Genomic DNA, 12,821 nt, shown 5'->3' on the forward strand with positions numbered 1-12,821 from the left:
CTAGATAGAACATAAGCAAACACTGAAAGAAATTGCATGGGAGAGTAAGCAAAGAGTGGGGAAAAGGAGACAGACACAGGGAGAGGTCTATCTTGGTATATTTTATTGCCAAAGTATTTATAAATGTCAATTACTCAGAAATAAACCACTGTTGCGGCAGTATTCCCAAGTGGTTTCAAGCATTTTCTAATATTGCACAGTTGTGAAATATTTATTTATTTTATATTACGTACTTTATCCAGCAAATTCCCACAAGACTGTACTTCCTACAGTTTAATTTCCCCTGCAATTATATCTATCAGTCTATACGAGGGCAAGGCTGCCCATTAGAAGACCATCTTGTTCAATTCTCCAATGCTATAATTCTACTTTGACGTCGTGAGCAGTCATGAATTGAGCTCAGAGAAATTTCATCAAATGTGGGAAAATGTAACGTGTGAGCTCAGGGCATGCTAAAGTGAGGGTCGGGACACCAACTGGGGTCATAAGCTGAAATTTTGGCATCATGAGTTCTGAGGTAGCAATGACCACCATGGAGCTCTGAGCAATTACACAGCTGTGCTCCTGCTCTACACTTGGGGTGAAATCTTCTAGACGTCTGAGCAATGTGGACTATGATGGGAAATGTGGCCGAATCGTACGGGAAGTCAGTCAAGCCCTACCTTGACATCAGGTGCAGCGTGCTGCGTCTTTCATGCATTTGCCAATGAGGCGGGTTTCTCATCCATCAGCCATGAGTTACCATAAGGGAACTACATGCTCATTAACTGCCTTAATGATGCCGCAGTTCACCTCGTTAATATTCAGCGTCAAATCTTACTAAGATGCCAAGCCAACTAGATGTCAAGAATTCTCAACATGGAAGACTAAGTAAGTCCCTGGTGACTTCAGCTCGCCATTAGCTGCAATCAGCCACCATTTTGCTAAATGACAAACAGCATCTCAGGGCACAATCCATGGCACTATCCTCATGCATCCCTCATCCACAGATATTAGCATCCATTTGCCAACTCCTCATGACCATTTGTAGCACTCTTCTGATCCATTTGCAGGCCTCTTAGGTAACACAGACTTCCACAGCACGGTGTGCCAGCAATTGGAATTGAAAACATCAAGACCACCTCACACACTCAGTCAGGTATCCAGCTCGTGCATTGGACCAGACTGCATTTCGGGGATAAAAACAGAAGTTGCTGGAAAAGCTCAGCAGGTCTGGCAGCATCTTTGGAGAAAAAATCAGAGTTAACGTTTCGTGTCCGGTAACCCTTCCTCAGAACTCAGCTGCCACTCACTGCGTGAAAAAGTGTCTCCTTTGTCAACTACATGAAATCTGCAGCTTCACATGTTAGATCCTACTACCAATGGGAATAACTTTTTTCTAACATCCATCCACACTGCTCATGATGTCAAGCCTCCAACTGTAATAACACTATACGACTTTGGAGCAGAAGCAGGCCATTCAGCCCACTGAGTCTGCACAATGGGATCATGACACTAGAAGTCCTGTGGACAGTCAACCCAAGGTGCTGGCAAAGGCCTTTTGCGACGGAGTAACAAACAAAAACAGAAATTGCTGGAGAACTCAGCAGGTCTGGCAGCATCTGTGAAGAATAAACAGTGTTAACATTTTGGTTCCAGTAACGTTTCTTCAGAACTCTTGTGATGCAGTGGTAGAGTTCCTAAGTCTGGGCCAGGAGGCCTGACTTTAAGTCCGAGCTTGCTCCAGATGTGTGTAAACAACATCTCTGAAAAGTCATATTTAGAAACTATTCTAAGGGCTGTTGCAGCACAATGGTGGTGTTCCTTCCTCTCGACCAAGAAGCCTGGGTTCAAGTCCCACCTGCTCCAAAATTGACATCTCTGAACAAGTTGATTAGAAAGCAGAAAGAATCGACGGACTGAAGAAGCTGGACGTTAGTTAGCTCTGCTTTCTCTCCAACAGATGCTGCCAGACCTGCCGAATCTCTCCGGCAATTTCGGTTTTTGTCTGCGATGACAAAGCCACCTGCTCGGCAATGGATCGCGTGGGCGAAAACGAATAACACCGAGGCGCACGCATCCACCTGTGCATGCACCTCCCGTGCTGCTGGGGTCGCTGTCGCTGGAGGAGAGCGGCGCAGGCGCAGACGGGGCTGGAGTGGGGGCGGCCTGTTGCTAGGGGCGGTACCGGCAGTTTTCAGACGGTTGCCAACCGAGGCCGGGGCGGGGCGGCGGCTTCCTTCACTACGCGGAAGTGGAGGTGAAGGTGAAGTGAAACGAAGCGTGTGACACTCAGCAACAAGCCCCGGGGATTCCAAGCTGGCAGCGATGAATGAGCATCAAGCGGCGGCGGGAGGTGACAGTCCGGCCCCATCAGAAGACGGCAGGAGGAAAGTAGCCATCATCACTGGCATCACCGGACAGGTAAATCACTCATTCACTCGATCACATGCCGGCGTCCAAACCCGTGTCTGCCAAATAAAACACGGAAGCTGGAGATCTGAAACAAACGCAGAGAATGCCGGACCCACTCAGCAGGGCTGGCAGCGTCTGTGGAGAGAGAAACAGTTAACGTTTCGAGTCCAGTTTGACTCTTCCATGGAACTAACTGCTCATCGGTGTCTGCTCTGCACTGACTGGCAATGCAGCTAGTTCACCACCCCACCCCGCCCGTGCTCCAAATAAGTTAAAATTCTTTTCTGAACAGTTGTCATGTGCAGTTGCAGGATTTCTTTGCATGACTTCAGTTTTATGAATTGACGTCGTGGCAAGTTTACTTCATCTCACTACGGCAGGTGCTACATGTGTAACCGGTTTTTTGTTTGTAGCATCTTACTTTATGATGTAAATGTAGCTTGATCTTACATTGAGTACCAATGTGCTTGGGAGTAGGAGGGATTTAAATCTATTTGTAAAGGGAGAGGTGCAACAGGGCACAGCAGTGGAGAGAAGCCAGGTGCTGTCTTTATACAGACCCTGCCTTATAATAAAACATCTCAAGGCACTTTACTGGAACGTAAAAAAAACAGAATATAACATCATGTGGAGATATTAAGTCAGATGACCAAAACCTTGGTCAAAAAAGTCTGTTTAAGGAGTGTCTTAAAGGAGGAAAGCAAGGTAGAGAGTAAGGTGGGAACCCAGAGCTTAACTTCCTGGCAATGTCTCTTGGCACCACGCTGCTTCCTTGTGAGGAAGGGGCACCTGGCATATGTGCCAGATTCCATAATTCCCCTGTCACAATGCCTTTGACCCTGAGAACAAATGGCTGGGATGATACAGTTGAAGTACGCATATGTCTCCAGCAGACCCTGAAATGCTGAGCCTGAGACTTCATGCCAGCTGCCAACCTGTCCATGGGTGCAGCCAGATGGCTGCATGCTTGAGGTGACTGCAGCACTATTGGTGTGGATGCACCCTACATCCTCTGGACGATGAGTTCCACATTCCTTCTGTTGCTCCTGTTGCTCCTGTTCCTCCCAGAGTCCTCTCCGGCCTGGGGCTGAGCAGGTGCCTGGTCACCAGTCGTCCTCTGAATGCTGATGACCTGAGGCACTTGTTCCACAGCCAGCTGCAGAGCTGTCACAGTGAGCTGCTCGCTAGCTTGTTCTCTCAAACATTCTAAGGCTGACATTCCTACTGAGGTGTTGGTATCTGAGCTGGTGGCAGTGGAGGAGGCAGCCTTGCTGATGCTTCCTTTGTGGCATTGGAAATCTTTTCCTGAGAGGTCAAGGAGGTGGCATCTGGCAGAGTAGGCCACTTCTCAACTGGAGTTGTAGACTGAGATCTGCAACAACAAAAAGTGAAAAATAGTTGCCAATAGTTAGTTGTTATGTGCAACGATTGACACTGGCAATGGGGTTAATGTGAGAGTTGTAGTAGAGTGAAGAATAGCCCTTGTTTGGCAAGTATGAATGTCTTGGTATCTTTGCAGGAACACTTACACCTTCTCCAGCAAGGGATAGATTTCCCTTGTCATGGTGGGTCAGGAGCCTGATGTTGGGTGATCGTATACCGATCTATGCCTTTTTTACCCTTTAGTCAGCTACTTTCTCCTGGAATGAGAGAAAGGGAGAGATTGAATGTTATGAAAGTGGTTGGCATAACACAGCCGTTAGTACTGGCGTATGAGGTGGAAAGGTGGTGAAGTGTCCTGAGCGCGTCAGTAGGTAACACAGGGGCAATGCAGGATGAGTGGTCTGAGAGCTTGTGGTGGGGGTGTGGAATAATTTAGAGGGTAATAGAGCATAGGCCTTTGTTGGGAGGTGGGTGCAATAGAGTTTGAGGTTGCAGAGGGAATAACGAAAAGGATGCCGTCCTTTGCTCCACCCTGTTCATCAGAACCTCCATATCCCTGTTGGAGAATTGAGGCATTGTTTACCCCATCTTTGACATCTTTTGTTCAGTCAGTCACTGAGCAGGTCAATTTTGGGATGCCAGTGCTTGTCTGAGTGTACAGCAGTCTTTTAAATGTGGTGTATGCACCAAAGATGCTGGTCTTTCCAAAGATATCTAGTGAGTTGAGAGTTCTTCCAGGAACGGTGAATGATAAAATGGGATTAGAATTGGATGAGGGGGGAGGTGTCATAAGTGCAGGTAGATAATTAATAACTGAATTTGGTCAGATATGGTGAGAGATCTCACTAGGTCTTGCAACAAGAAGTCTTCCAAGAAGTTGACGAACCTGAAATGTAAAAAAAAACCCAATTGAGCCCACAGTGTAATTTTACTGAGGATCAAAAATGAAAGGTAAAGTTGAGAATGTAATTATCAATAGGTAACAGAGATAAATGGCAACATAACAAAGCATTATGTCGTAATAGCAGCCAAGATATTTTCTAATCAACTTGTTCAGAGGTGTTATTACATGCCCCCAGAGCAGGTGGGACTCGAACCCAGGCCAACCAGATGTCTTTTTCCTGACAGTCGACAATAGCTTCACTTCATTATTAGTTTCCAGGTTCCTTTTTAATTGGATTCAAGTTCCTTCATTTGCTATAGGTGAGTTTCAAACCCAGGTCCTCAGAAGATTATCTGCGTCTCTGGATTAATAGCCTTGCTGCAATGCCACTAGTCCATTGCTTCCCCATTTTGAACCTAGGCCAATACAAACAAGGTTGATTAGTGACAGGTGCAAGTTACTACAGGGGATTATAAATGACTATAATAGACCAATTTTAAAGATATCAGCAATCAGATTCAAGATCAAGCGTAAAGGCCATATTCTGGAGTAATAGGAAGGGAAAATGGTACAATAGTGTTCCAGTTCTACAACGGGACTATATAACAGGGTTCAAGGTCTGAATCTATTTGGATAGAGTTAAGGAAGGGCAAGGAACTATTGTCAGGTGTTTTCTTTAGGTGCCCAAGAAATCAGGAGGTGATACAGAAGCAAATTTGTAGGGAATGTTCAGAGAAATGTAAAACCAATACAGTATTAAAGTAGAGGCTTTCAATTACACTAATATGGACTGGGGAAAGAACAGGTTAAGGGTAAAGAGGAGGAAGAATTGCTAAAATTTAAATGGGTGAACTTTCTTTACCAATATGTCTCCAGTTCAACAGAAATGAGCCAGTTAAAATCTAAGTAAAATACTGCAGTGCCTGGAGATAGGAAATTAAATAAAGGAAAGTAAGAGAGAAACATGGTTAGTCTGGCAGCATGTGTGGAGAAAGAAACAGAATTAGCATTTCAAGTCAAAAATAGCACTTCAGAACCGAAAAAAGATGAGGCTGCTTTGACTCTAGTTGTGGGGAATGAAGTCGGGAAATGGTGTATATTTCTGTGGGTAAATACCTTGGTAATCATGATCACAAAACTGGTTTAAAGTATAGAAGGAGGTTATAGAAATTTCAAGGCAGATGATGTTGCTGAAGTACTAAATGAATTGTTTGCCTCTCTTGACTGTGGAAGAAGCTGCTGCAAAAATCATGGTGAAAGAGGCAGTTAAGAGTTGGATGGACTCAGAATTAATAATAAGGAGGTATTAGAAAGGTTGGTACACTGGGGAGTACAGCTGTGCCATCAGATTATAGATTGCGATATAATTCTGCTACTGCTGATAGCTCTTAGAGCCTCTTTCATTCCCAGTTTGAGTTGCTAGATCTGTTTGAGGTTGTGCCCATTTGGCATAGTGTTGATGCCACTCAACAAGATGGAAGTTATCCTTTATGTGACTGAAGACACAGTTGCGTCTTCACAATGACTGGTGGTTATTTCTACTGACACTATTATAGATGGATGTATTACTCATGGTTAGATTGGTGAGGACGAGGGCAAAATGATTTTTCTCTCTTGCTGGTTCCTGCACAACCTGCTAGACCATCAGGAAACTACTTGGCATAATTTATATGTTCTCCAAGTAAAGTTGGCTGAGCTGCTTAACAATGTGAGTATCCCACTATTATCACACATTCTGCCTGTGCCTTATATTATTGTAATTAAAATGATAAAAATCAGAGAAACTTTACCTCCAAAAAGAGAATTAAATTGATGAAATGAATATTTCCTGTTTTCATTTAAGATAATATCTCCATGAAAGAGGGACATTGTAAGGATATTGCACATATTTCCATCAAAACAAAATAAGAATAGACCTACCGACTGTAAATATAAAAATCCAAAGCAAAATACTGGCGACAGTTTTCACCCTGTGATCTCATTCTCATGTACAATATGTATTTCAATGGCTAGTTTTTTATGCTGGCGGGCACTAGACTGGGAATATGGTCAGTATTTCTTGTTTTGACTTTACAAAGTCTTCTTTTCTCTGCTTCTTGTCTCATTTGCATCTGTCCATTCCCCAAAACTCAACACCACTAATGTTCCCTTTTGTGCCTTCAGTCACTTATGGGTGTGTGCTACACTGGTGTTCTTAACCCTTATGACTATTGACCTTTCTTCCCTTCTTTGGAGAGCTTCCTTAAAATCTAACTTTGTTCAAGTTTTTGGCCAGCACTCCTAATAGCTCAATAGCTCAACCTGCATGATTTCCTTTTGATTCAGTAAATCTCTAGGAATGTTATGTTGCTGCTAATGGTTCTCAAATATTTCTGGTTTAAGGACATTTTCTCAAATTGATTAGTGATCTGAATTTCCCCATCTAAATTATAATGCTATATGATAGTCAAAACACATTTTACTTGCAATTTCTTTTTAAAACTATTTTTATGAAAACAAGTTTTAGATATCAGTGAGACGTGTTTGCCTACTCTCCTTTTGCGTTCTTCTTTTAAATGAGATAACAAACCCACTGTGTTGCCCATTTGGTAGTAAATTCTGCCAGTACTTTGTGGGTCACATTCCATGACTTTGGAAAACCCTGGAATGTCTCTATGGACAATCATGAGTCTGTGGACTACAGTTTGACAAAGACTGAATATGCTGCTATTAGTGTCAGAAATGGTACTGAGATAAAAGGGTCTCGTCAGTTATAATAGGAAGAGAAAATAACTTAGTGAGGGAGAACAGGGGTTGAATGCTTAAAGGATGGAGCCTCAGCTAGCTAAGGAATGGCACCTCTTTGGAGGAGAAAGAATGGGGAAGAAGTGCCAGTACAATTTGGGAAGGACTATGTGTGAGGGGTTGGGGGGGAATGTGGTGATTGAGTATCTGGGGGAAGAAAGGTGTGATCTTGGAAGAAGTAGGATAATGGAGAAGAGCATCATCTTGGAGAGAAAACTGTTCTCTGAATTGATTTTTGGGAAAGAGAGGAAGTTGGAAGTTAATTCTGTACTATGTCTGTGCAAACCGGGTCTGCAAATAATAAAGTGTATATGAACTGAGAGTAGGAGTAGGCCACTTGACTCTTGTTTCTGCTCCACTGTTTGATAAAATCATGGTTATCGGGTTAAGGTCAAAAACCCACTTTTTTGGCCACCCTCTATATCCTTATTAGTCAATGATATATCTACCTCTGATTTTTTTTTTTAAAAAAAAGACAATGACCTGCCTCTCCATTCTGAGGAAGAGTTCCAAAAACACACAGTCCTCTGAGAGAAACAAATTGTCCTTGTTTCTGTCTTAAATAGTAGATCTCTTATTTTTAAGAGATAGTACGAACTGCCGATGCTGGAGTCAGAGATAACACTGTGTGATGCTGGAGGAACACAGCAGGCCAGGCAGCATCAGAGGAGCAGGAAAGCTGACGTTTCGGTCAGGACCCATCTTCTAAATTGTGTCCCGAGCTCCAGTCTTTCCTACGAGTGAAAACATCCTATTGGATTTACCCTGTCAAGTCCCCTCAGGATCTTGTATGTTTTAATAATATTGTCAATCATTGTATTTACTGGAGTTTAAAGGAGATTCAACATGTCTAATCTTTCCTGTTACGATACCTCCTTATCCCAGTTAAACGAGGCTAGATGTCGCCGCACAAATTTTGAGTTAATCTTTGGAGGAATGGTAGTCTGATTGGCCTTTGAAACTCCAGTGTTACGTTTGTGGTTATTTGTTTGTGGAATAAAACTCTCAAAATGTGAAGTAGGATAAATCTGTAATTTTTGCTTTTAAAAACTCAAAACATTACGTAAAATTGCATTGAATAGTCAGCCTAAAAACAAATCACTTGAGCCAACTAGAATGTGCTGGTGTTTATATTTCCACTTCCTTTCAATCGATTTCATAACAGCCTACCAGCATATCTTTCTATCTCATTTACTCTTGTACTCATCACCCACCATCTTGGATACTGCAGCTGATACAGGTGTGGAAATTGAAATCAATTCCACACATTATGGACAAATTTGACGTTTTTTTTAAACCCTTCTGCAGCTACAGGTGGTGTGTGGGCTCATCACTTTGGACTCTTCCTGAAAGATTTGGCTCTTTATTTTGTTTTACTTCTCATATTTGCAAAAAAATTTCATTTCTATATATTGCAGTATATTTCTCCTTCCAGGCTTTTGTGTTTGTGTTTTCACTTTTCCAAGTAGAAGTGAATGAATTTAGGTATTTCTTTACCGTAAGTTAGAAAACTTTTTCCACTACTTGGCTTCATATGTCACTAGGTTATAATCATCAGCTTATAATGTAGGCCATTGTTTCGTTGTCAGCTTTTGAGCCTTGTCTCGAGTGTTAAAAAACTGCCAGTCAGCTTTTGCTACTTTTCAAGGTTATCGTATATCTATGTGCCCTATGAGGCTCCGTGGAATGCACCTTACTGGCAACAAAGGTAAGATGCTTGCATATTCTTATCATCTTAAAATGTTGCATTCTGGTCTCAAGATCATAGATCCAAATTCAAATTTACTAGATTTTTTTTTAAGTTAGAAGGAGAATTTTGGTACCTATGCACTGTACTATCATCCAAGTTACCTTATCAACGTTGGTTTTTAGGCAGACACCACTTTACAGAAGCACGCATGTAAAATACTGCTTATAAATTTTTAAATGCTGGTTTTCACTGATGGCTCAACTAGTTGAGTTAGGACCATTAAAAAGTTACGTAGGTCCCAATTTAACTTAATGAGTTAGCTGATTTTTGCTTGCATGCCGTTCAGGGGCATGTTGGTTTCTCAGGTTGTGGGGTTTGTGACACAGCCTTTATGTTAAAACTGTCAAGTAGATGTGATGAAATTTCTTCTGTGTTGAAGCATGAAAATCCTTGTCATAGGGAGCAATAAAGGCTATTGCATCTTTTAAACGGAGATTGCACAAATATTTGAAGCAGGTGATACGAAGCTAATAGGAGAAGGTGGAGAAGTTTGATCAGGTTTGGATTGCTGAAACAGAGCTGACGCAGAACAATGGACAGAATTTAATATGACATATGTGTGTTCAGCCCTGTGTTGCTTCTGAGGAGGTAGCCCAATTAGATTGGCAGTTGGGTGTCTCCTGGGAGACAGGACGTCCAGTACAGGGAAAAAAAATCTCTTGTGCATGAAATCTGTTCAAAGATTTTAATCTGTTATATATGCAAACAAACTTCTGTCAATAACCACATCAAAGATGTTCAGTTCTTTAATAGCCTTTTTAAGCTGTCAATCCAATTTGTACTTCAACATCCCTTACCCTACACCTGAGGTGCTGAAATCAGGGCTTTTAGATCTTTTGAAAATCGTCAAGCATTCAGTGTGAGCTCAGTATTAAAAGCCCTTGGCAAATTACAGAAGAATACTCTATTAAAATTGCTCGGAAAGACAGCAATTTATTTGCATCCTACAGCAAATGGCTTTTCAGTTAAATCCGTATAGTAACCAGTGTTTTATTTTTATAAGAGATAGTGGGAACTGCCGATGCTGGAGTCTGAGATAACCAGGTGTGGAGCTGGAGGAACTCAGCAGGCCGGGCAGCATCAGAGGAGCAGGAAAGCTGACATTTCGGATCTGGACCCTTCTTCAGAAATGGGGGAGGGGAAGGAGGCTCTGAAATAAATAGAAAGGTGGGGGCGGTGATAGAAGGTGGATAGTGGAGCAGATGGGTAGGAGGGAAGACGGACAGGTCAAGGAGGTGGGGATGAAGCCAGTAAAGGTGAGTGTAGGTAGGAAGTTGGGATGGGGGTTGGTCAGTGAGGAGGGAGGGGTGGATAGGTGGAAAGGAAGACGGACAGGTCAAGGAGGCGGGGATGAGAGGGAGGCTGGTCTTGGGATGAGGTCGGGGTGGGGAGATTTTGAAGCTAGTAAAGTCCACATTGAGACCATTGGTTTGTAGGTTTCCAAGGCGGAATATGAGGTGCTGTTCCTCCAGTTTCCAGGTGGCATCGTCGTGACACTGAAGGAGGCCCAGGATGGACATGTCGTCCAGGGAGTGGGAGGGGGAATTGAAGTGGTTCACGACGGGGAGGTGTTGTCGTTTGTCGCGAACTGAGCGTAGGTGCTCCACAAAGCGGTCTCTGAGCTTCCGCTTGGTGTCCCCGATGTAGAGGAGGCCACATCGGAAGCAGCGGATACAATAGACCACATTAGCGGATGTGCAGGTGAACATCTGTTTAATGTGGAAGGTATTTTTGGGGCTTGGGATGGAGGTGAGGCGTGAGGTGTAGGGGCAGGTGTAGTACCTCCTGCAGTTGCAGGGAAAGGTGCCGGGGGTGGTTGGGCTAGTGGGGAGTGTGGAGTGGACGAGGGAGTCGTGGAGAGAGCGGTCCCTCCGGAAGGCAGATAAGGGTGGGGAGGGAATATATATCCTTCGTAGTGGGCTCAGATTGCAGGTGGTGGAAGTGGCGGAGAATGTTGCGTTGAATCCGGAGCTTAATGGGGTGATATGTGAGGACAAGGGGAATTCAAACGACAACACCTCCCAGTCGTCAACCACTTCAACTCCCCTTCCCACTCCCTGGACGACATGTCCATCCTGGGCCGCCTCCAGTGTCACGTTGATGCCACCTGGAAACTGGAGGAACAGCACCTCATATTCCGCCTTGGAAGCCTACAAACCAATGGTCTCAATGTGGGCTTTACTTGCTTCAAAATCTCCCCACCCCCGACCTCATCCCAAGACCAGCCACCCCTCTCATCTCCGCCTCCTTGACCTGTCCGTCTTCTCTCCCACCTATCCAACCCTCCCTCCTCACTGACCAACCCCCATCCCAACTTCCTACCTACACTCACCTTTACTGGCTTCATCCCCACCTCCTTGACCTGTCCGTCTTCCCTCCTACCTATCTGCTCCACTATCCACCTTCTATCACCGCCCCCCCTTTCTATTTATTTCAGAGCCTCCATCCCCTCCCCCATTTCTGAAGAAGGGTCCAGACCCGAAACGTCAGCTTTTCTGCTCCTCTAATGCTGCCTGGCCTGCTGTGTTCCTCCAGCTCCACACCTTTTTATTTTTATAAACTGTACATGATTTTCTTGTAGTTAAGGGGCTAGTAAATTAAGTAACTTAAGGTCAAGATGCTTAAGCAGACCTTATCTGCCTTGTAAGTGTGTTAATGCCTGCTTAATAAATACAGGTCTGAAATCAAAAAGGGCTGAAAATTGCAGTGGGTCAGGCAGCATCAGTGGAGAGAGAGCAAGCTAACTTTTGAATCGAGATGACTCTTCATCAGAGCTGACGTGAAACGTGGAGGAGGCTCCCTCCACGTTTCACGTCAGCTCTGATGAAGAGTCATCGAGACTCTTTCTCACTGTCATGGATGTTGCCTGATCCACTGTTTTCCAGCATTTTTTGGTTTCAGTACAGATTCCAGCATCTGCAGTAGTTTGCTCCAATAAGTGCAGAATTCCCATACAGGATACTCTAGGCTAATGGCTTTGGGACAGTGAAAATGTTTGCACTAATTTCTGCTGAGTTCAGGTTTCCAGCTTGTGTAATTTACTTCGACACTGTTGGCAAAAATCTGTTGGAAATGAGGCTGGAACCTCCATATCCGGGGCTCACCTGGCATTTCTAAAGGCCTTTGCCTTTGGCCCAATTTCAAAAATCCATGCCCTATTCTCTGAATTTCCTACTCTAACTTCTTTAAAAAAAAAGCACCTTCATACTTGTGAATGATTGGGCCAACAGCTTGGACAGCCCAGCTGCCTGTAGTCAACCTCGCCAGTGGATCCTGCTGTCAGCAAGTTGTGGGCTGAGGAACCACCTTTCACTCTCACATTAAGCTCCTCATTCAGCTTATAAAATTCACCCCACTTTTGCAGAAATGCAAAAACTGAGGAAAAAAAATAGCAGTAATTCAACACCGTCTATGATGGCCATGAATGTGGAACTTGACATTTCATTGTAGTACCAACTGCATTCTACCATTGAGACCTGGAAGATAATAGCAAAGGTGTCAGATAGTTTGGCTTTGTCTGCAAAAGATACTGGGCACCATTTGGAGATACCACATCACCAACAAAGAAGTGCAATGCACTGGTCAAAGGCACCTGCAGAATATCATGACAGAGATTACTGAGACAGG

At 43.8% G+C, this 12,821-nt stretch overlaps 1 protein-coding gene across 1 annotated transcript in view; it reads left to right on the top strand.

The window, feature by feature from the left end:
• The first annotated feature begins 2,192 nt into the window (after positions 1–2,192).
• LOC109928021 (GDP-mannose 4,6 dehydratase) overlaps positions 2,193–12,821 on the top strand; it is a 369,309-nt gene continuing 358,680 nt past the window's right edge. The window contains exon 1 of the mRNA XM_048615590.1: positions 2,193–2,403. Within this exon, the coding sequence (XP_048471547.1) occupies positions 2,308–2,403 (96 nt within the window). The 5' untranslated portion in view covers positions 2,193–2,307. The remainder of the gene's footprint in view (positions 2,404–12,821) is intronic.

This window comes from Rhincodon typus, chromosome 2 (assembly GCF_021869965.1).
Source record: "Rhincodon typus isolate 14 chromosome 2, sRhiTyp1.1, whole genome shotgun sequence".
Taxonomy (NCBI): domain Eukaryota; kingdom Metazoa; phylum Chordata; class Chondrichthyes; order Orectolobiformes; family Rhincodontidae; genus Rhincodon; species Rhincodon typus.